The sequence below is a fragment of the Bactrocera dorsalis genome, chromosome 2, assembly GCF_023373825.1.
Source record: "Bactrocera dorsalis isolate Fly_Bdor chromosome 2, ASM2337382v1, whole genome shotgun sequence".
Classification (NCBI taxonomy): domain Eukaryota; kingdom Metazoa; phylum Arthropoda; class Insecta; order Diptera; family Tephritidae; genus Bactrocera; species Bactrocera dorsalis.
The window spans coordinates 6,198,048-6,222,440 of record NC_064304.1 but is presented as its reverse complement, the minus strand read 5'-3'; the positions used below and the strand labels follow the sequence as shown (position 1 = coordinate 6,222,440).

At 38.1% G+C, this 24,393-nt stretch overlaps 1 protein-coding gene across 5 annotated transcripts in view; it reads right to left on the bottom strand.

Moving 5' to 3' along the window:
- The window catches only part of LOC105227019 (polypyrimidine tract-binding protein 1), a 498,255-nt gene that overhangs the window by 307,448 nt on the left and 166,414 nt on the right, over positions 1 to 24,393 (bottom strand). For all 5 annotated transcript variants that reach the window (XM_049450402.1, XM_049450400.1, XM_049450399.1 and 2 more), the window contains one exon: positions 12,065 to 12,160. In XM_049450402.1, the coding sequence (XP_049306359.1) occupies positions 12,065 to 12,151 (87 nt within the window). In that variant the 5' untranslated portion in view covers positions 12,152 to 12,160. The remainder of the gene's footprint in view (positions 1 to 12,064; positions 12,161 to 24,393) is intronic.

Genomic DNA, 24,393 nt, shown 5'->3' with positions numbered 1-24,393 from the left:
GTCTCTAGCTTTCTATTAGTGTGTCTTTGGCAAATGTTTGTCCACGACACGAATAATTCGTGTGGTCAGTTTTCCTTAAAAGAAAAACAAAAACTGAACAAGTTTGTCGGAAATTGTGTGTTTCCAATGAAATCACAGTTACGGAATCATTGAAAATGAATGAACCTTTCATAAAAACTAGAGTAGAGGTCGCAAAAGAGATGCTTGAAAACGTAGGTGAAGACCGTACGTATTGGCATGCTTTCATTAGCTCAGGAGTCTATTGTGAAAGCGCTAATAATGAACGCGTATTAATAACAAGTCAATTGAAAAGTCCCTTGCCTACCATAGTAAAATACATTTTTTTTTGGCAAAATTCGTTTTTTTTATTCAACATAGTTCTCTTCAAAGGTGTTATATACTAAAAAAGTGATTGTTTTGAGTCCTAAGAGGATGAAAATAAATATTTCTCAGAATAGTGACATTGTCCTTAATCTTACCCTTTTAAGAAATGCTTCGATTTGATATAATAAACATAGCCGTGTTGCTACAAATATACATATTGCATTAGTATCACCATTTATATCAGAATATTGCAAACGAAAGTGGATCTTAATATATATTAACATCTACATACATTAAATAGGATACTTTACACAATACAGAAGGCGATCAAGCTTAAACAAGTTGCCCAGAAATACATCTTCGATCAAATGTCAAGTTGTTAAAAAACAAACACTTCTAGACTCTCAAGTGATCTCATTGATCCCTCACTCACAATCATGACTGAAAAAAATATTATATATTAAATTCCAAAACCACACAAATTCAGTAAATTTAATTTTCTTAATGCCACAGCCAATAAAAAGTCAAACAAAGAAGGCGCGAGTACAAATGACAATAACAACAAGCGGCGTAAGATGCATAAGTAATGTTTAAATAACTACGACGGCTGAGAGGGCTCACCGCTATCGACCGCAGATGATGGACAAAGAAGATGAGAGCAGGACATACACACACACACATACCGATGGACGAGCGAAGGAGGCTTTTTAATATACACGAGAGGTAATACCCACAATCGAGCAATGCCAACACTTATGGCGGACTTAAGCACACTGCAACAACAAGAATATATAATATATGGGGTGAAGACGCAACAATGTTGCAAGAAAAGAAAAGTTATGGAACTTTGATAAACGAAAGCAAATATTGCATAAAGGAGATGACAAAACAGCAAAGCGGTGAGGATGCAGCGGTGAAGCTGGAAGCGTTGGTGAATGCGGTTGAGGAGAACAGAAAAACTTAAGAAAATTACGACAGGTAAAAGTATTTCATGCAAACAAAAATCAGAAACTAAATGAAATAAAAAATGTAAGCGCTGAAGTGGCAGCGCAGGCGGTGAGGAGTTCCGAGAAAAAAATCGCTGTAATAAACTGCGAATAAAATGTAAGGGAAAGCTACAAAAATAAAATAAAAAAAAACACACGAACAAAAAAACGCAATAATAACAGGCAACATAAGCAAATATAAATAGAGAAATATGAAACAATGTGAGGTAAGCTGCCACTCACGGGGCAGCGCCACGACCCACCAACAAGGCAGTTAGCGAGGGCTGCCAGCAACTGCCACACATAAAAGTATCCACCTCATACAGATGTATCCAGTGTTGAGAGCCACGCATGCACGTGTATGTGTGCGAGGGTGCCACTGCAACGAGCGCGGCGCACAATAGTAAAACCGACCACAATGCGCTAAAGGGGAGCCGCGAAGCCGCGCGCAATGCGAATGAGTGGTTCTTACGTAACATAGCATTGCGCGCAAACATAACTTAAATTATTAATAATAACAAAAGTCAACGAGCGGCAAACGGAAAAGAGGAAATCAAAGAAAACAGGAAGGATGGTGAAAGAACAACCGTTGTTGTTCTACAGCAGTTAGCAGGAAAGGCGATCTAAGCGAAAGCGCGGCAAAAAGTTCAGCGCGCATGAAAGTTGTAGAGCGCGGCGCGCGGCGCGTTGTTGCCGCAACAGAGCTTTGGTCTAAGCCTTTACAGGTCGCTGGCAAAGCGGATGTAGATCGACAACTGTTTGCCCTGCCGAGTGATATGACAACAGAGCGGCGATTGCATGCGCGTCACAGGGGCGGCAGTGGGTACACAACGGAAGCAAGTGCTTTACAATAACTTTAGCGCGCAACAAAAACGCGCACACACACGCACAGAAAAGTAGCCATAAATAATACTACATACAAGTGCGCGCGCTCTTATTAAAGCATACTTTTGAGCGTTTGCATGCACTCAGCTGACTACGCGCACATATACACACACATACACAGTGGCATATGCGTCCATTGTTTTCTTTTATAGCGGACACAAAAAGAACTTAAAATAATAATAAAACAATAATATGCGCCGCGTTGTGCTCCGAGCGCGCATACATCCGCCTTCTGCGCGTTGTCTTGGGCTTATGTTCGCCGCCGCGACTTATTAAAAATTCGTTGGCGTTATTGTTTTAGTTTCACTTTTTGTACACCTTCTGCTTTCGCGGTGGCGCCGCACCCATCTTATTTACTTTAATGATTTATGCACACGCGGTCGAGTGAATTTCCGCTGCCGCGCGAAGACAAGCGCGTCTGGTTACGCGGGCAAGCGCTGGTTCAGAAGGAAAAGCTGAGCGATGTCCTGGAATCACGCGGTGGTAAAAACGGTCAGCGCGTTTAAGCAAACACATTTCTTGCGGCGTGGCAAGTATTTAAGAAGGCGCTTGCTATTATTAATAATTAAATAAAGTAAAAGAATTGAAAAAAAAAAACATTTTATAAGGGTTATACAACTGAAATTCCGAAACCTTCGTCAAAACAGCTCACAACTAACTAACAGTGTTGTTGTCATTAATTCGGTATTTGTGCATATATAAGTCGATGGATTTCTCAGTCAGCCAGTAACTTAAAGCAGCTCATGCCTTTATAGCATCGGCACACCATAGAAATAACCGTATAAGCGCAGCACCGAACCATTCGGCCAACACTCAGAAACCCCAACCCCACCCGATATTATTTACCCTCTTAATCTTCATCAAATAATGCGATTATTTATTATGTTCTCTTTAAGATGGCTAAGCGAAAATCAAACATGTCTTATCAATAAAAAGTTAACGGCATTAAAGTCACTGCTAAATTTATTGTTTTTGTTTCTTTCATTAGCCTCATGCTTGTCTGCATTAAATTCTCCCTCTTTTTTTTATACTCAAAGGTAACGAAGGACGACCGGCTTAATTGGCGCCGGTTCGCTGCAAGAGCTTACAATAATTGCTATTAATTCGATTTATTAATGTGTACTTAATTTTTAATTACGCCTTGAAATACAATTTTTTTCTTCATACTTTACATTACTCGCTTCTGCCTATCGGCGACAGACTCCAATGAAGTATGCAACGTGGAAAAATATATATACAGTTATGCAAATTTATTTTTCGCTTCAATGCACACATAATGCAAGAAGATGTTGGGGGGAAAATGTATCGAAGGCTTAAAGTCGACTTTAAATCGATATTTTTTAAATTCATAATCAGTGATTTATTTCGAACTTTATGCGGATTCGTGAGAGCTAATGCATTAAAGCTCTGTTTATCATTTTCAAAGCAGTTTTCGGGCGAGTAACCGATTGAGGGGTTATATCCACTTCTTAGTCTCAAAAAATCGTGTTTTCTTGTTTAGATATTGAATTTAGACACACATATTTGAAAATATTATCCGAAAATTTGAAGTTAACCGGTAAACAGTTTCAAATAAAGGAATGTATAGTATTATATAAATGTTTTAACTTAGTGTAATCGTTTCCTGAAGCTTTAAACACGTTTTTCTCGACACATTGTTTTCACGCTGTTGAAGAAAAACTTCTCTAAAACTGCAGAAGTCATCGACTTGAAATTTCCATACGGTCTGCTATTTGTCAGGTAAAGAATAAGATTTTTGGTGATAATTTCAAGTTTGAAGCAATTCGAAAGTCTAAGTATTTTCACAAAAAAAAACTTTTTTCTTTAAGAAGGCGATATTTTTCCAAAAATCAAAACTTCGACTTATCCTTTTTTGATTACCAGTATTCATCTATAGTAAAAATAATTTATGCTCTGTTTCTGGATACCAAACACTTTTAGAAAAAAAAAATGTACCACCGTCAAACATCTGGTTCCCCAGAAAGAGGCTACGGTATGAAGGGGATCCCAGCATTACAATTTATTCAAGTCTGTAATAAATGCACTCTTGAAAAAAAAATTAATGCATTATAAATTAAATTGTCTGAAGAGAGGCGCTTCTTACTCAGCCGAGACACGAACCTATTAACCAGCAATCAAAAGTCTCAAAAAGCACTATATTTGTTAGGAAATGTTTACAATTGATTAACCTATTTTATAAGACATATTTTAGACAACAATTTATTATTTCAGATATTTCATAATAACAATCAATATGACAACAGAGAGATGCTATTAAGTTACAAATCAGCATATTAATAAGTGCTCTGGCGACTCCAGACAAGTTGATTTTAAGGTCAGAAAGCTTTAAACCTCAAAGAAGAAGAAAAAAATACCAACGTTTCAAATAGAAGGAGAGGCTCAGACTGCATACTTGTAGTGAGCAGAGGAAGAACCGCCTGGTAAGGATTTCGCGATGAAATCGTAGTAGAAGCCGCCTTAATAACAACAAAACTTTACTAAATGCGTAAAAATATTTTATGTTTCTATTAGTAAAATATTCAAGAGTTGGAAAATTATTGATTCTATATCAGATCTTCTCCAACTTTGGATGAAAACCAATGGAAATAATTTGGATTTAAATTGCGATTTATAAATATTCACTTGGGAAATCGTCGCTAATATTATATCTCACTAATATTTCGCTGACTTGTGACACGCTGCATTGTCTTGGAGAAACAGCTCTTTCTCTTTCTTCAAATGCGGCCGTTTTCGGCCCCTTTGAAATGGTCCAGAAACGCTATATCATATCACTGTGGATGCTCCTTCCTTTTTCAAGGTAATCAATAAAAAATAATTTCATACGCATCCCAAATTACAGGCGCCACAACCTTGCCAGCCGACTGTTGGGTATTTCAACGCTTTCAAGCGGGCTCATTGTGTGCAGTCTATTTGGATGACAGTCGATTGTGAGTGAAAAGATATATCCATATTTTATCCAGTGGGACATATTGACGCAAAACTATTACGATTGAACACCTCGAAACACAGCCCCGAATCATTGACTCTTCGTTGTTTTTGGTCAAAAGTAAGCTCGCGCCGAAACTCCTTTACACTGAGCTTTCAAATATTCGTGAATGATATGATGTATACGTCCAACTGATATCTTTAGAATTTCTGCTATCTCAAACAACTGCACTTTTCGGTCATCCAAATTTATTTTATAACCTTTTTTGGTAGGTTTGTCCGTAACAACATCTTTTGGGCGTCCACTGCAATCCACGTCTTTGGTGCTTATTTAACCACGTCTAAACTTAGCACACCAATACTTGAGGGTTGATTTTCCTGAAGCAGTCTCCGGAAACTCGTCATAAAGTCAATGTTTTGCTTCAACTGTATTTATTTCCGCCAAAAATCAATATTTTATCAAAACGTGATATTTGTTTTTATAAATTTTTTCACAATAACAAAAGTTGCTTCGCTCAAAATGATATAATTCACAAACTAAATAGCCGACAAATGTCAAATTATACACCCGATTTTTGAAGGAGGATGGAGTCATGTGTAGAAGTTCACGCAAGTGATGAAAGTTCTCTGATCGCCATTCACTTGGGTGTGGCCAGAAACGATTCTTTTACATATGACTCAAGCAGCTCACGACTTCCGGTCTTTGACCAAGTATCCCCTGGGTAGCCTAAGAACATCCGTTTGAAGGCGAGCTAAAGTGAGAAGGCGAAACATCCCCTGCACAGGGTTGTGCGCTGGGTTTGAGACCTGCCACGTAAAAAACACCCCCAATGAAAAAATTTTTGAAGGTTAGGTCTAACTAAATATCATATGGATTTAATTCTAGTAGCGGCATCTATATGTCCGACTAGGGACCTTTCAATTGACCTGTTACTAGTAATTTGGACTATTAGAGAGTTGAAACAAGAAAGTCATCTGCTGGTCATCGGTGTTTTTCAACTAAATCTATTATATATAGAATACAAGCGTAAAGGTACATATCTCATATCGCAAAAAAAATTCACTTTTTTCAATATATGTATGCTTCACTTGTGGATATTCAACGATTTCCGACATGATTTATTGCTGTAAAGAACTCAGCTGTGCCTAACTAATACTTCTACAAGAAATCTAGTATAATTAGCTCTGACAAGAAAGGTGAATAAATTAGCTAAACATAGAAAAAGGCAAAAAACTGCAAAAAATAAACCTCAAAACATCTACTAGAAAAAACGACAAGGGTTACGAAAAACGAAAAATGCCGGAAAAGAAATGACAGACGAGCAAAAGGAAAAAAGGAAGCAGAGGCAAACGAGCGTTTGAGCACTTTAACCGCAATTGATTAATTCAATTTCAATTTTGGCTACACTTAATGTGCCATCATTAGTCTTTTGAAGTGGACGGCATGTGCCCCCCACCCGCTTTCCTCCCTACCACATGCTCGTTTGTACCAATTTGCTGGAAAAATTGGTGTTGCAAAGTTTGTCAAACTTGTTGCACGCACATATTACAAGCGGACACACTAAAAACAGCAACAATAAAAAGGAGAAAAACACGCTTGACAAGCATGAAACGATAAAAGTGCGAATACAAACTCCGAGGGAGGGTAAAAAACAACAGAGCAAATTGCAATAGTGTTGTAGATGCTGGTTATTAGGTGGGTGGAGGGGGGGACGACTGTCGTAAGTAGTTGGAAAAATCAGTGGGAAAAAAGGGATATTTATCATGTTGGCATTGCTTTTACTTTTCCGTTACTCGGCATTGTGGTCGTGTGAAACTTATGGCCGCTGCCGGACAGCGCCGACTGCCGCCATTGCTTCTGTGGCTGTTGTTGTTGTGGTGGTGGTGCGTGTTAGAAATAGTGTAGTCGTGGGTTGTGTCAGCAAATTGTGACCACTACCAACTGACTGGCCGTTTTTCCTTTAAGCCACAGCCAACACAGGCAGCCGCACTTTAAGCACGGCACAAAGGAAGTGTCAACAGCAGCTGAGCCCGACTTGGCCCGCACTGGCAGGCTGGCAGCCACGCAGGCACAAACTGAATGACTTGCCTGACTGGTCGGTTATTAATTTCTACGTCTCAACAGCAGCAACAACAACAAATGCAGGAACAAACACTCTTTTAATGTTAACAAAAGCATGAATGCTCGGTTGCCGCTTAATGTGGCACGTATGCATGTGTGTGTAGTGTCCCTGGGCACTGCCACACGCACGCACATACACACACACAAAATGAAAAAAAAAACGCAAACTAATTTCTCAACAACAAATAGAAATGAGAAAAAAAGAAAGGTGAGCGGCACTCTGGCTACGCTTGGCAACGAGGGCATGTGTTGCAGCCACCCAGCTTGCGGTGTGGCACACAGAAAGCATCATTTGTAAATCTTGCTTTGCAACAAATTAAAAACACATTTATATTGGTTAAGAAATTGTATTCTCAGTGGCAATATTAAGCGCAAAACGAGCAAATATGGCACAAGAAAAGAAAGGAAAAGGAAGAAAAGAAAGGAAAAGGAAGAAAAGAAAGGAAAAGAAAAAACAGTGAAAAGACACACACTTGCAACGCAAAAGGAAGCTGGAAGTGACGAGTGTAAACAATTGTTTATCTATAATGGCTTGGCTGATGATGCATCACATACTTAAATACATATGAAGAAAAAGGTGTTTGTGGGAATAAATGTATGTGTGTGTATGTGTAAGTTACATATATCAATACGACGTTTTAGTATGTGTGTGTGATGTACACATTTGCGACTTACAGCCAGTACATTGAACACTACGCTAATCCCAATGTATCAAACTAGGATTGAAGTAACGCCTGAATGTAGGCAACAGCTTTAAAGTCTTGTTAATAAATTTTGTACTTAATAGCTTTAACTAAGTGAATCTCTAGACTTAGCATTTTCAGTCAAGCAATTCGTAAATAGTTTTAGTGGACTTCAAAACGGTACAATATATCAATCCGGAGGAGAATACAAATTTAATTGCATTATATACTTTCGTTTGGAAAGAAACTTTCCGCAAGTACTTTAAGTCTAGTAACAAATACGGTTACAAAATGCTGTACAATAATCTAATAATTTCTACTATGAGCAAACAAAAAAATAAAAAAATCCTTAATTTTCATAGAGACGATGAAGAAGTCTTATGTCGTTAAGCAAACAGGTGTATTTCTTATAGCATAAAAGGGCATAAAGGTATTTTTTATTTTGATTTTGAACAGTCAGTTTGTATGGCAGCTTTATGCTATAGTCGTAGGATCTGAACAATATGTTCGGTGATTATAACGTTGCATTCAACAATAACTTATGCCGAATTTCTTGACGATATCTTGTAAAATAAATTAGTTCTCTATACAAGAACTTGATTTTGATCAATCAGTTTCTATGACAGCTACTATGTTATACGAGGGTTGCCTCTTATATTTCGAGATTGGACAACCCAAGTGTTAAAACCTGCCAACTCAAAACCTTATAGTAAAGTTTGGCATTTTTCAGATCATACATGCAACGTTTTGACATACGAGCGTTATTTGTGTTGTTTACAGTAACTTAAAATATTCAATTCAATTTTTGACTCCATCAAGGACCAGTGTTTATCGATTTTAAAGTGAATTCAATCGAGGTCGTAGATCACTCCAAGAGGAATTTTGGGAAGGTCGTCTAAAATCAGTTTTTGTTCTGGAAACTATTGATGCTATGCGAAAACTAATATTATTAGATATATGACCTTTCGTGAGATTAAGCCAACTGTTAGCATTAATGGGGTCAACATACATTTAATATTGCATGATCATTTGATTATAGAAAAACATTTTTTTTTTTTCGCGTTGAAACTCACACAATCTGTCAATCGCTCAAAAAAAGGTTCTTGTCGATTGGTCGGGAGAAATGTTAAAAAAAAATACGAGAGCAGTGCTTCAAAACACGTCCCGACGTGTCGTCTATTACTCATGGTGATGAACCGCGAGCTATCACATTGAATCAACTGCTCTTTGAGTACTAAAAACACCAATTTGATTAGTCATCTGCTGTATAGTCCTGACTTGGGACCGATTGACTTCTTTCTACCGCCGTACGTAAAAGATAAACTAACGTTTTTCGACACCTGTGAATGCGGTTGATGCACTCAAATCAAAATCGTTGAAATATCAAAAGGATCAGCAAAAATTATTTTGAAAGATAATTTAGGGCAATATCACTCAATTTTTTCGAAAAACAAACAATGCTTTCCGACTACCAAAATGTCATGAAACGTAACTGGCGCCAGAAACAGACGATCAATCGGCCGATTATCGTGGCAAAGGTAAGTAGAAGACGAAAACACCTCGTCAAAGCAGGTAAAAAATCAAGGTTTTCTTCAATTATCAAAGTGTATTGCACTCCGAATTCCTACCGACCGGCCAAACTGTCAACAAGGTATTTCATTTGAGTGTTATGTGTCGTTTGGCCAAAGCGATTCGTAAAAAGAGGCAGGAATTATGGTTTTTCTTTGGTATTGATTCTTCGTGAGTTTTTCACCAAATTTTTAACCTATATCGTTCCGCAACCACTGTACTCATCTGATTTAGCTCAGTATGACTTCTGGCTATTTCAAACTCAAACGATCGCTCCTGGGGAACAGTTCTGAGTCAATTGAAGACATTAAACGCTACGCGCATTGAAGGCTATTCCGGAAATTGACTTTAACAACTATTTCGAGTATTGGAAAAAACGTTGGCACAAGCTTATTAAGGCCAAGGGAGATTACTTTCAGGGCGACAACATAATAGATTTCGAAGAATAAATTAAGAGGTTTGAAATTATGAACGAAGCCCTTTTACTTTTTGTCCTAGAAGTAGATACTTCATCAAAAGGTGAATAAAACTGAACCTGTAACATAATGCTTACCAATGCTTTTTTCTAAAAACAAGCTCACATTGGAAGATAGGGGAAAGTAGAGTTCCCGTCACTCGAACAAATGCCAACTAACTCCTTCCACAGCTGGTGGCAACCAAACAAAAATGTAAAAAGTCTGTACACAGTACTTAAATAATGCAATGTCATTTTCATAAATCACAAACCATTTCTCAAGCTATGAATCGAGGTAAAACTACGCGACGTGAAGCTGAAGCAGTAACAACAACGACCAACCAGTGGCAGAGCAACATTTGCAATGTGAATGCATTCCACTAAGTGGCCGGCGATATATCATTGACAGCGGCAACATTTACACAATCAATGCGTTTGCATATTTCTCGGGCACCTTCAACCCTTTCTCAGCGGGATCACGCCAAAGGCGGCTGCTTAGAGACGTCATCAACTATGCTGCAACACTTCACTCCTTCAGCAATTGTGGAGCAGCAACTTGAGCGCCAACTTAGCGCATTCCCAACTGAAAAGTGCTCGGCCATCAGTCGCCGGAGCAGACGTTAATGAGCGACCATTACGCGGACAATGCGGTTTCCTGCGCGTTGCGCGTCGCGACTTGGCGCTATCTTTTCAACGCTCAAATGTGTTATTTAAAATAGATTTCCACTTGTATACGCGCGTGTGTGTATGTGTGCGCTCTGGTCGTGCTGCGTAACGGATCTCCGGATCTTCAAGTGAAATAAATATTCTTGCAAGCTGTCCGTGGCACAACAAACACACACACAACAGACATTAAATAAAAAATTGCGCGCATTTATCAAAAACACTCACACAATCCTTACGAAATGACGCATATGCCCCACTCCCCGCCGCAGTTGCATGCATAAATTCCACTTGTCTTACCGCGGCGCCTGAGGGCAAGTAGTGCAGCGCATAAGGGCACAACCAAAAAACTGTTTTACACCCCATTCAAGTGCGGCGCTTTACTTAATGCCGTGTTGTTACATGTTGTTGTTGTTGTTACTATCGCACTCACACACCTGCAGCGGCACTTATTCGGTCGCTGACTTCTTATCATTCAATGTGACATCATTATTTTGCGTTTTGGGTCAGGAAGGGCGAGAAAGCTCCGCACACACCATTGAGGACTTTTTACCGACCGTCCAAGGAAATTGTTGGCCCAGTGTGCAGTTAAATGTCATTAAAAAATGATCACCCTGTATTATATGGTTTTCTTATTGTCATATCAAACTGAGTGTCTCTTGAAGTGGCACACACATACATACATACACAAATATATGACAACCCATAGATGCTGACACTTGATTTGGGGTCATGAAATATACTTAGCCATTTCTTGTCTCAACACACACATTCTCCGATAGGACATATGCTATGAGCCAACAAAACAGCCAGAAGACATATTATTTACAACAAACATAGCAAAAGTGAATGCTTAGTTACAACAGCAGTGTGTGTTGGCTTTGTAATACAAACAAATTACCGGCGGAACGACATGTAAATGGGCGCAAAATGGGCTTAGTGGCCGCTCTCATCTCCGTGGCACTTCTAATTCGTTGCGGTTGGCTTTTAATGGGCCAAAGAACAAAATCGGTCAACGGAGCAACACTTGCATATAATGCTCGAGGAACATATTTTGAGCTCATAAATATGGTTTTATTGGAAAAATATTCATGCACTCACTCTATGGAGTGTGTTCTGGTGGCTTGAAGTTAGCTGTTAGCTGTTGCCATCGTAAATGGTGTACTCTAAGTGAGGTTAGGTTATTCAGTAAAAATATTCTAACGTCGTAGATAATTTATTAATAATGTTGCATTGCTTAGCTCTCTGGCTCATGAAAGAAAAATTAGTCATAAAAGTCCTAGACCAAATCTTCAGTTCATATATTAAAAAAAAATATATATTTTTTGGGAATTAATTTAAATTTACTTCTTAATTTGTATACTCATTTATGTAATTATTGTATTTAATTTCTCTTAATATTATTCAAATTTTTATTTTATTTCATACATACCTTAACACCAATGTGAACCGGTGAAAAATCGCTGTGTAGTGCTGAAGTCAATATAGGTAATGGCATGGGAAGGGGGCAGGACATCATGGTCGCTACCTGAAAATAAGAAAAGAATAAATAAGTTGTAGTAAAAATTTAAACAATTTTGTGATATCAAGTTTTTCTGTAGTCAAAAAATTTTAGCTAAGACATAGTGAAAATATTGATGTAGTTTTTTGTGAGTTACAGAATGTTCAATTATATAGATTTGCGAAACCAAAAAGTCGCGCATTATTTGCCTCTAGCGCTTACCATTGATGATGAAGTTCGTATCATCCTTAGTTTCATAAAATAGATAAGAAAAAAAGAAAACCACACCAGCTACTAACTTTTCCTGGATACAAGGCAGCCATACAGTCTCCGACAGCTATCATTCTGGGATATAATATAATCTTCTGGTGGGTAGGTAGGTAGGTTAGTAGAGTGGTTGTATAATGAATCACCTAGGCTCTTAAGAGACACATTGTGGCACCAACGACAATAACATCTCGTCTCCATTTTTTCTCCTTTCTAAACCGCCACCCCGTGCTTCTGACGAAGTTCTTCAGTATAAAATGTTTTATCGGCCACCTCCGAAACGTCAAGAAACCCTATATCGATAGTTGCGCTTCTTTACCTACATTCGCATAGAAGATGTTTTATAGTTTCCTATCCTTTCTTATCTTCCCTTCTGATAGCTTCTACCTCTAAAAGAGCACCTTATATTCGCAAACGCTTTAAAGGTTTACTGACTTATAAAAAAAAGTCGAAAAGAAAGAAATTTGAATGTTCTTGGTTCTGAGGAGACGTCCTACTATATTTATCCAAAGATCGACCTTAAAAACGATTTTAAAACCGGCGGTTATTTTTCGTTTTTGCGTTGAGAGAAAGGTCGTTCTGAAGAGGGAAATACATAGGTTCTTATTACCATACTAATATACACATATGGACAAAATAATAGGTGTATTACATTTTACCAAAATATCGTGAAATCATATGCAATTAAAACAAATTTTTCTTTAGTAATAAAAGTATTTCTCTTTATTAAACAGAAATACTTTGCAATTTTCTTACTGTAAGCTTTAAAACAAAAAATTCAATTATAATAAAAACATATTTCCCTGGACAAAATAATAGGTGTAAAAAAGTTTTTTCAAAATAAAAAAAAAATCAGTATATTATTTCCTTAGCCTATAAGTTTTTAATAGCCAGTATATCCTCTCTTGTTTTGGATAAGTTTTGCTATTCTCTTGGGCATAGACTGTACTAGCTTTTGACAAGTCTCCAAGGGAGTTGCATCCCACAATTCCTTAGTTTTTTGCCACAATTGCTCCTTGTTTCGAAAAGAAAAGCCTGCCAATCTCCTTTTGAGGTCACTCCACAAGTTCTCAATCGGATTGAGGTCAGGAGATTGACTTAGCCATTTCATACAGGTTACATTTGAATTTATGAGCCACTCAGATACTAACCTCGAGGTATGCTTCGGATCGTTATCTTGTTGATAACACCAGCGCAGAGGCATATTTTCTTCCGCATATGGTAGCATAGTATTTTGTAATATTTCCCTGTACTCAACAGCGGTCATTGTATCCTTTATCCAAAATAATGGACCAACACCTTGCCAGGAGAAACATCCCCACACCATAACATTTCCGCCCCCATGCTTAACTGTCTTTTTGGTGTATCTGGAATCGAATTCCTTGCCTTTCGGACGGCGTACGCTTCTCATGGAATCATTTCCGCAAAGATTTATCTTCACTTCATCACTAAATAAAATATTTCGCCACCTTTTTTCTCCAGTGGGACCACACCAATCTTTATGTTCAGTAGCGAAAGTTTTCCTCTTCTGGATATTGTTCTTTCGTAGCAGAGGAATTTTTCTGGCCGTTCGCCCTGGTAGTTTAGCTTCCACCAAACGACGCCGAATTGTCTGCGAGCTTATATTAAGTCCCACCTCCGCTTCAATTTGTCGCGAAGAGATAAAAGGGTCTTTTTTTGCCATAAGTACTATACGATGGTCATCAATTGGGCAGGTTAATTTTGGACGGCCACGAGTTTCCTTCCCTTTTTTTCCTTTTAGAGCATTAGTGACAAAATTTTCTGATCGCTCTATTGGCTATGAATTTATATGTTTTCCCTTCACCACGTAGTTTTTTAACCAATTGGCGTTCTATTTCGGTGCAGTGTCTCTTGCGACCCATTCTGAAAATTTTTTGTTTGTCAGTTTGTGATATTTAAACTAATATAAATTTGGAAATACTCAAATACTTACTTTGGTATGGTAAATAGTACGAATTAACAACTTCTTTACGAAAAATATGAACTACACCTATTTTAATGGCCAAGCAAAATTAAATGAACAATGATCACTCGTCACTAAAAAGCAAAATCACCGAATGAGTAATGCAAACTGTTGACACCACCATGCTACTAAAACGCGTCCATCATAAAAACATAACGGTATTAAAAATAAATAACAGTTACAACACTTTTTGACAAAAAAATGGCATCACGCATAGGCACACCTATTATTTTGTCCATATGTGTATAAGAGATATTAAAAAAAAAAAAAACGGTTTTGCTAAGTTGGTAGAACTGTCCTTGATTACTATGCCAAATATGAGTGCGATCTCTCAACCAGTTTGTTTACTGCAGCTGCTTAAGACACAAATACTTATCCAAAAGATTTGTCTAAAACTTTGTATTTCTAACCAAATTTCGTGTCGTGGAAAAGGGTTGCGGTTATCCAGTTTTATCGAAAACACAAGTCTACGAGTGGTACAAGGCCCTCAATGATGATCGAAAGATCATTGAAGACATATTTTGTTCTGGACGACGTTCGACCACTTCAACTGATGAAAATATGGTATTAAAAAAGTGAAAGATGTGGTGCCTGAAAATCGTCAGGCAAGAGTTAGAGAGATGGCAAGTTCGTTCGAATGAGTTTGGTGGATATTTGGGTATGAAATGCGTTCTTGCTCGACTCGTAACAGTAAAGCTGAATTTTTTTCAAAAATAGTACGGTAAACAAGTCTCTTTGGACATGGAAGTACCGATCCGACATTGACTGATAACATTAGAACTGCCAGTGAGACATGGCTTTATGAGTTTGACATGCAAACAAGTCAACAATGTAGGGGGAAAAAAGAGCCGAAACCAAAAAAACTAAGACAAAGCCACTCAAAAGTCAAGTGATGCTCACTGTTTTTTCGATAGTCGTGGTTTGGTACAACATTAATTTATTCCGAAGGGAGAGACGATCAATAAGGAGTTCTATTTGGCTGTTTGCTTGAGGACACACATATGTCGAAAACGGCCGGAATTCTGGAAGCACAATTCATGGATATTACACACTACGATTGTGACCGAATCTAAAGCCAAAAACGCTACGTGTTCCCTAAACTGAAACTGACGCTCCATGGAACCCGTTTTCAGTCGAGAGAGATAAAACAAAATTCACTGAAGGAGCTGAAGGCCATCCCAAAAAGTGCTTATGAAAACTGTTTCGAAGACTGGAAAATTTGTTGGCATAACTGTATTACATCTGGTGGGGATTACTTTGAAAGCGACAAAATAAATATTGCTGAATAATAAAGTATTTTTCATTTTATGTACAATTTTTGAATTCTTTTCTGTCACAATGTATTCCGCAAGATTTTTACCCCCGCTCTCACTCCCCTCCACACATTATCAAAGCACACCGAACTCGTACCCCACGCCTCTAGTATTGTCAACGCTGAATTGTTCACTCAACCTGCGTTGGGAAGCGGCTGTTGCAAGCGCGCATTCCACTCGTTGCACTGTCAAATTGCCGCGACAAACGATGTTGCTGTGCAACATTGGCGCACGCGCATTTTATTGCAACGTTGATGAATGGTGCTGCGGTTGCTGCCGCTATTGCAACGATGTTGCAGCACTAATTTCCGCAGATCACTGCCACCACATTGTTGTCATGTGTTTGCTGCAGCATGTAGTAGCACACGCCTTGCCACTTTACTAAAATGACAAATCGTGCAGATGTTGCAACAACAGTGTGGAGCGCGCTTTCAGCGGCGACGGCGATGAATGTGCGCTCTCTGTCGCTGGCACATTCACGTATTTTATGGAATCTAATGCTGATATATGCCACCCCAAAGCATAGATATATACATACCTTCTCCAACGACGCATCGACGCAACCGTTAGCAGTTTTGTGCAATCATTGTTGCACTCATTGTTTGGCTGCAGTGCGGGAGCGTGACGACATGGATGTCTCGCTTTCGATAGCAAACCCTACAATTCCCATTTGCCGGCAATCAGCGACAAAGGACACTTGTGATTCGTGAAAACCCTTTTTGCATTATTCATAATATGTTGCCACACAAATTTATTTATAAATGCATGTTCCATGCCAGTTAGACTCACTTGCCCCAAATGCTGCTAAACGCCAGCGCTTCACCCAGGCAATTTCGACCGAAATCCGCATGCCATGCACTTGCCACATGCTACTTTGCCACTTGCACAGCATGCGCATATGAAATTTAGGTGGCAATAAAGTTCGAGATGAGAACGCAGTGCTTGCAACAAGGCATTAATGCGGCGAAATGCGCATCCTTCATCAAGTGGCTGACATTAAAAGTTGTCATAAAGTCAGCTGGATTGACATAGTGGCAAATTTTGCCGACGCGCTTCATAAACTTGCAGCAGTGTGTACGTGTGTGGTTGCATATGTGTGCAACATGTGTCAAAAGTCCCGCAAAAAAGCATCAACCAACAAATACTAACTGCTTGCAATGTTGCAACAGGCAGGCAGCAAGCTGTCGCTGCCTCAATGCGGCACTGCAGCGGCCTCACACACACATACACAGCGCATACTAATAAACCTGCGCCGACTGATTGACTGACTGCGTGCGAGTCTTCGACTGACAGTCATTAATCCGCGTGTGCGCATTTTTTAAACCAGACGACACACACACACACACCTATCGAGTATGCGTTCGTATGCTTGCGCTTGCTGCACTTGTGTAGTTTACTGCCGTTGCGGCAATAAAATTAAATGAGCCCACCAACAACAACATGGGGCCGACCGCCCATTCTTCATTCAACAGTTTTCTTAATAATTTTCGCTCATAAATTTTGAATGTGGCACAAACATACGTTGCTGCCACGCCGGCACTCAGCCATGCAGCACAAGTGTGTAAATTTCATGGCATGCACATATTTGTGGCATGCTGCAATTCTGCTAAATATAACGGAGTAAATATTCGTGCGCTTTTTTGTTGTTGTTGTTGTTGTTGGACTCTTATGTATGACGGGTAGCCTTGGCCCTTGCGAAAGTGGAGCTCCTCTGGCAGCTTCCAAAAGTGAAAAATAAAAGACAAAAGTTACGGATTTTTTTCTTTTGGAGGGAAGAAGAAGCATGTTTTTCGTGGAATTTCAGGGCTTTCATTAAAGCAGGCTGATATGATAAGAAGAGGGGCGATATGAAGTTCCGGTGGCATGTTACGTTTACCACAAAGTTTGTAGCAACAAGAAGGAAACGTTGGAGATCCCAAAAAATATATGGTATATAGTCGATTTACCAACGTCCGTATGTCTGTCTTCATATGTACGATCGGTTTCGGTTTCTCGGTTTTTAAGATATCGATCTGAACTTTTGTACCTGACCTTTTCTCCCTAAGAAGCTGTTCATTTGTCGGGACATTCCACAGCAGACCACAATCGGTATAATGTGCTTGTATGGAAAACTTTTTCATTTGAAGAGATATCTTGACGGAATTTGGTACAGGTTAGTCTCTAATGAAATAATATAATATCCAAAGAAGATCACTGTAGCGTATAGCTGCCACACAAACTGAACGACCGGAAGCAAGCTCTTCCAAGGAACCTTTAGCATTTGTAATTATATATTCGGTACAATTATTATATAGTTTCGGTCTTTCAATGTTTTTTTTTTTTTTTTTGTTTCGAATTATGAAATCATCCCTCAATCAGAAAGCTGACATTTCACAAATTCTCGCTTCTAGCATCCCTAAAATAAAATAATATCAATTTTCTTATTGGAGAAATATATAACAAGAGTTCCTGCAACAAACATTTTGACACCACCAACAAGGTTGTCTAGGCTACTGACTGACTACTCCTCTCCTCTTCCACAGAATTCCCACTAAATTACATATCTGGCCTCGTCACTTTCTTAATCTCTCCAAAACCATCAACCAAATGGCTTCTGTCAGCTCTGCTTGTATTCTCTTTATGCATAGCAAATTGAGAAAAGTGTTGAGTATCTTATTTGCACCTTTAGAAAATTTCACTTCATAACATACAGAAACAAAAACAAAAACCACACTTATGGTACAAATTATTTTTTGAAAACTAATTAACAGACGAAGCGGCTGCATATGACTTCGTGTCCACTTGTCACAACACCGTAAAGCTACACCTGAAAATTCTTTTTGTATGTCAACGTTGACACATTCTAAACTTGTTGAGCGCTGTCAATGTTTTTTTTGTTTTTGCTAGCGTTTCGTGCGGTCGGAAATTTAATTACATACATATATGCATGTGTGCCAGTGCTTAGTTCGTGGGTATTACTTGGGTGGTCGGTCACAAGCGGTAGGTTGTGAGGAAAAATTGTTTAGTTCGCATTATCTGTAGAGAAAACTTGCTACTAGTAATCTAACAAAGAAAATAGGTTCTAATATTTAAATTTATTAGAAAATGGGTGCACGACGTTTGCAATGACAGATTGCACAATAAATCAGCTGCAGAACAATTGTTTCGTGAAGAAATTCATTGATCTTAATTAGAGTAATAACTCACTGGCCCCATCTGCCGAAATTTTCAAAGCATGATATCGTCATTAATTGGCAACCACGTAACATAGATTTCCAGCTTTCTTCTTTATTCTGAAATATCTTAAAAAATATGTATGTTTTCAATACAAAACTGTCATAGCAATTTTCTTACAGGTTATAAAACTTTTATTTCAGTTATTTAGAAAAATGAAATTAAGGTTGCCACATGTACAAAAAAAATTTGTAAGAAATTATAAAAATAGTTTATTAAATAATTTTATACAGAAAAATATATAAATAAAAATATGGAGTTGCCACATAATTTTTATTATTATTTCACCACCCTCTTAATGCCACATGTATAAAAAAAATTACAGACAATTTTAACAATTTATTAAATAATATTGGAAAGGAAAAATGTGTAAATAAAAATATGGAGTTGCCACATAATTTTAATTACTATTTTTTAACCAACTTCGTAATAAATGTTGCTTAGAGTGAGCAAGACAGTTTAAACCATTTACAAATACTTTCAAAATATCTATACAAAAATATGGAGTTGCCACATATTTTTAATTAACCAACCTCTTAATGCCACATGTATAAAAAAATTTCAGAAAATTTTGACAATTTATTAAATAATAATGGAAAGGAAAATTGTGTAAATAAAAATATGGAGTTGCCACATATTTTAAATTACTATTTTTAAACAACCTCATAATAAATTTTGTTTTAGGGTGAGCAAGCAAGCTTAAACCATTTACAAAAACTTGCATTTAAGTATAATCTGGTGAAGGTTGCCACCCAGCTAAAATTTCCAAGAAGGTACTAAATATATATATACTTGGCATTATTTGGTTTACATAAAAAGTTGAATAATTTGCAAATAATGAATATTTTTTTACAACTTGCATAAGGTTGCCACCCTGATTAAATTTCAAAAAGAGATATCAACTTAAAAATTTAGAATATTTTTAGTGACATAAAACATTTAAGATTATAAAATTTTCAATTTATAGCGTTACCACTTGATTTGAAATAATAGAAAAAAACTTATAATTTTTTAAAATCAGGCAAGGCTTACAAAGAACAAGCTTAACATCCATGTATGTAAATATATTTTTTCGTACTGGATATACATACATATATACATACATACATATGTACATATGTATACATTCTAATAAAATAACGCAACAGACACTCATTTTGTAGTAATCATGTTTGCTTACAAATTTACAACTCCTCAATACCGCTAACGGTTTACTATTTAACGATGTCTTGCTTTCAAGCCGCCAACGCAAACTAAAACGAGGCACATAATTCCATTGTATCAACTAGAATAAATATATGTATGTACATATATATATATATGTATGTATGTACATATATATATATATGTATGTATGTACATATATATATATATGTATGTATGTACATATATACATATATACTAGTCTACAGCTAGCTTAAAAACTATAATAAGAAACTAACTGTTCATGTACGCTTGTCGTTTTGCAATGCAAATTTCCATCAGTGCGTCAAGGAAAAACCTATAATAAAGCGACATGCCGCATGTGTGGGTGTTGCATATGACCGCTTCGAAGCGTAGGTGTGGGTGAGTGTGTGCGTAAAACCGCGACGCCCATCTAAACGGTAGTTAAAGTGCAAAGCGCTGCATTTTGTTGTTGCAATCGGCACACAACACAATGCGAATGACTGATTGACTTGTCGACTGGCTGGCTGAAAGCCACTCGCAAATGGCGATTAGTCACACTTGCTGTGCCAGCGGAGAACAAGTGGGCAATTGGCAAAGCGATTAGCGATCGCGCACGTTTCTGCCACCAAGAAAAAAACAACACAAAAAACAATAAAAAATGAGGAGAAAAAGTAGCGAAATTCTAAGTAGTACTATTATTATTGTTTGTGCAAAAGAATGCACTTGTCTGCTCAGCAGCGAAACGAAACGAGTGGCAAGTTGCTTGTCCACAGGGTGTGTCAGAAACCAATAGATCATTGAACTGCAATTAAAACCATACATGGCAAGCGCGCTTTACATGTTATAAAATAAAGGGTGATTTTTTAAGAGCTTGATAACTTTTTTTTAAAAAAAAACGCATAAAATTTGCAAAATCTCATCGGTTCTTTATTTGAAACGTTAGATTGGTTCATGACATTTACTTTTTGAAGATAATTTCATTTAAATGTTGACCGCGGCTGCGTCTTAGGTGGTCCATTCGGAAAGTCCAATTTTGGGCAACTTTTTCGAGCATTTCGGCCGGAATAGCCCGAATTTCTTCGGAAATGTTGTCTTCCAAAGCTGGAATAGTTGCTGGCTTATTTCTGTAGACTTTAGACTTGACGTAGCCCCACAAAAAATAGTCTAAAGGCGTTAAATCGCATGATCTTGGTGGCCAACTTACGGGTCCATTTCTTGAGATGAATTGTTGTCCGAAGTTTTCCCTCAAAATGGCCATAGAATCGCGAGCTGTGTGGCATGTAGCGCCATCTTGTTGAAACCACATGTCAACCAAGTTCAGTTCTTCCATTTTTGGCAACAAAAAGTTTGTTAGCATCGAACGATAGCGATCGCCATTCACCGTAACGTTGCGTCCAACAGCATCTTTGAAAAAATACGGTCCAATGATTCCACCAGCGTACAAACCACACCAAACAGTGCATTTTTCGGGATGCATGGGCAGTTCTTGAACGGCTTCTGGTTGCTCTTCACCCCAAATGCGGCAATTTTGCTTATTTACGTAGCCATTCAACCAGAAATGAGCCTCATCGCTGAACAAAATTTGTCGCGAAACACATTTCGAACCGAACACTGATTTTGGTAATAAAATTCAATGATTTGCAAGCGTTGCTCGTTAGTAAGTCTATTCATGATGAAATGTCAAAGCATACTGAGCATCTTTCTCTTTGACACCATGTCTGAAATCCCATGTGATCTGTCAAATACTAATGCATGAAAATCCTAACCTCAAAAAAATCACCCGTTACATTAATAGACTATTGTATTGGTTTGGAACTCCAATTAAGCAAAGACACATACCCTCTTTCCATGTTAATTTCAGCGCTATTAACTATCTCCATACCTTTCAAAGTCTTGAAATCTTCTAAGCGTGTTTAGAACCTCTTAAAATAAGTTAAATTAATAAGAAAATATTTATTTAATTACAAGCTAATAACATGCATCAGGCAAGAGAAGACTAATGAGCACAACCAACCAACGTGAAGGGCAGCAATCGTGTTCACATTCTCGTCCCAATCAACTACACAAACTGTTGCCAGCCACAACGCTGAAGCTAAATCAAACAACAACATTTTCAGTATTTACTTTTTATCGCTCTTTAGCGGTGTTTATTGCATGAACTAAGCAATTATCGACAAATAGTCATGTAAGTTCGTAAGCGCCGAAGTATGCAAGCATTCATGCTACTTAGCAAAGCAGACAATGCCACCACAATGGTTGGTAGGCTAGTGATCTAATGGCACCAACGAATGCCACGCTGCTTGACGACTGATATTTACTTTTGTGGTCATTAGATGTCTTATTCGCTTGCCAGCCGGCAGGCAGACGTAAAGCTGCATGCCACATTGGCACAATACGTGGCATAATGAGTGGCGTGAGTGCATAAATAACGGGTGATTTTTTTGAGGTTAGGATTTTCATGCATTAGTATTTGACAGATCACGTGGGATTTCAGACATGGTGTCAAAGAGAAAGATGCTCAGTATGCTTTGACATTTCATCATGAATAGACTTACTAACGAGCAACGCTTGCAAATCATTGAATTTTATTACCAAAATCAGTGTTCGGTTCGAAATGTGTTTCGCGACAAATTTTGTTCAGCGATGAGGCTCATTTCTGGTTGAATGGCTACGTAAATAAGCAAAATTGCCGCATTTGGGGTGAAGAGCAACCAGAAGCCGTTCAAGAACTGCCCATGCATCCCGAAAAATGCACTGTTTGGTGTGGTTTGTACGCTGGTGGAATCATTGGACCGTATTTTTTCAAAGATGCTGTTGGACGCAACGTTACGGTGAATGGCGATCGCTATCGTTCGATGCTAACAAACTTTTTGTTGCCAAAAATGGAAGAACTGAACTTGGTTGACATGTGGTTTCAACAAGATGGCGCTACATGCCACACAGCTCGCGATTCTATGGCCATTTTGAGGGAAAACTTCGGACAACAATTCATCTCAAGAAATGGACCCGTAAGTTGGCCACCAAGATCATGCGATTTAACGCCTTTAGACTATTTTTTGTGGGGCTACGTCAAGTCTAAAGTCTACAGAAATAAGCCAGCAACTATTCCAGCTTTGGAAGACAACATTTCCGAAGAAATTCGGGCTATTCCGGCCGAAATGCTCGAAAAAGTTGCCCAAAATTGGACTTTCCGAATGGACCACCTAAGATGCAGCCGCGGTCAACATTTAAATGAAATTATCTTCAAAAAGTAAATGTCATGAACCAATCTAACGTTTCAAATAAAGAACCGATGAGATTTTGCAAATTTTATGCGTTTTTTTTTTAAAAAAAGTTATCAAGCTCTTAAAAAATCACCCTTTAGAAAGGAATTTGGGAGTGGTTCAAAGTGGTCTATTTTTGTTGAAAATATGACTAAATTACAATAATTGCCACACAAGCGTGGTGCTCTGTCTGAAAAATTACAAGGTGCATTCCAAAGTAAACAGGACAAATGGTTTTTTCGGCAAAATCAATTTATTTTATTCAAAATATTCTCCTTCTGCTTCAACTTTTTGCACGGTCCAACAGCATGTCGAATGAGTGGTTTAGCTCGTTGGCCGGTTTGACCGCCAGTATGCCGGTGTAAGCCTTTAATGGCCTCTACATCTGCATAACGCTTTCCTTTCATGGACAAATGCATTTTTCCGAAAAGAAAGAAGTCGCATGGTGTCATATCAGGTGAATACGAGGGGTTAATGGTTAAAATGTGATGCTTGGTCAAATAATCGCTCACAAGCGTCGATTAATGGAAGCATTTTTTGGTCGTCAGTCAATTTGTGCGGAACAAGCCGTGCACACACCTTTCGTAAGCCCAAATGTTCGCTCAAAATGCGATAAGTCGATGTTTTGGAGATGTTCAATTATATTTCCATGAATTTCAATGATGATTTCGGCTGATTTTTGATTAATTCACGCGTTTGCGAACCAAAATTTTGTTCAGTCATAAGGCAGATTTATGGCTCAATGTGTAAGTAAACAAGCAAAATTTCCGCATTTGGGATGAAGAGCAACCCGAAGAGATTCAAGAGCTGTCATTTCAATTAGAAAACACACCGGTTTGTTGGTGTTAATGTAGTTTGTAGGCCGGTGGAATCATCGGTCCATATTTCTTCAAATATAATCCCGGTGGGAACGTAACCGTCGATGGCGACTATTACCGTGCCATGATAACCTAAGATTCTCCACCCTATATCAACTAAAACCAATCAACGAAAATCTTAAAATTTCCTTTATCATTTACAGTAACTTTTTCGGATGAAACTCAGGGCAAACAG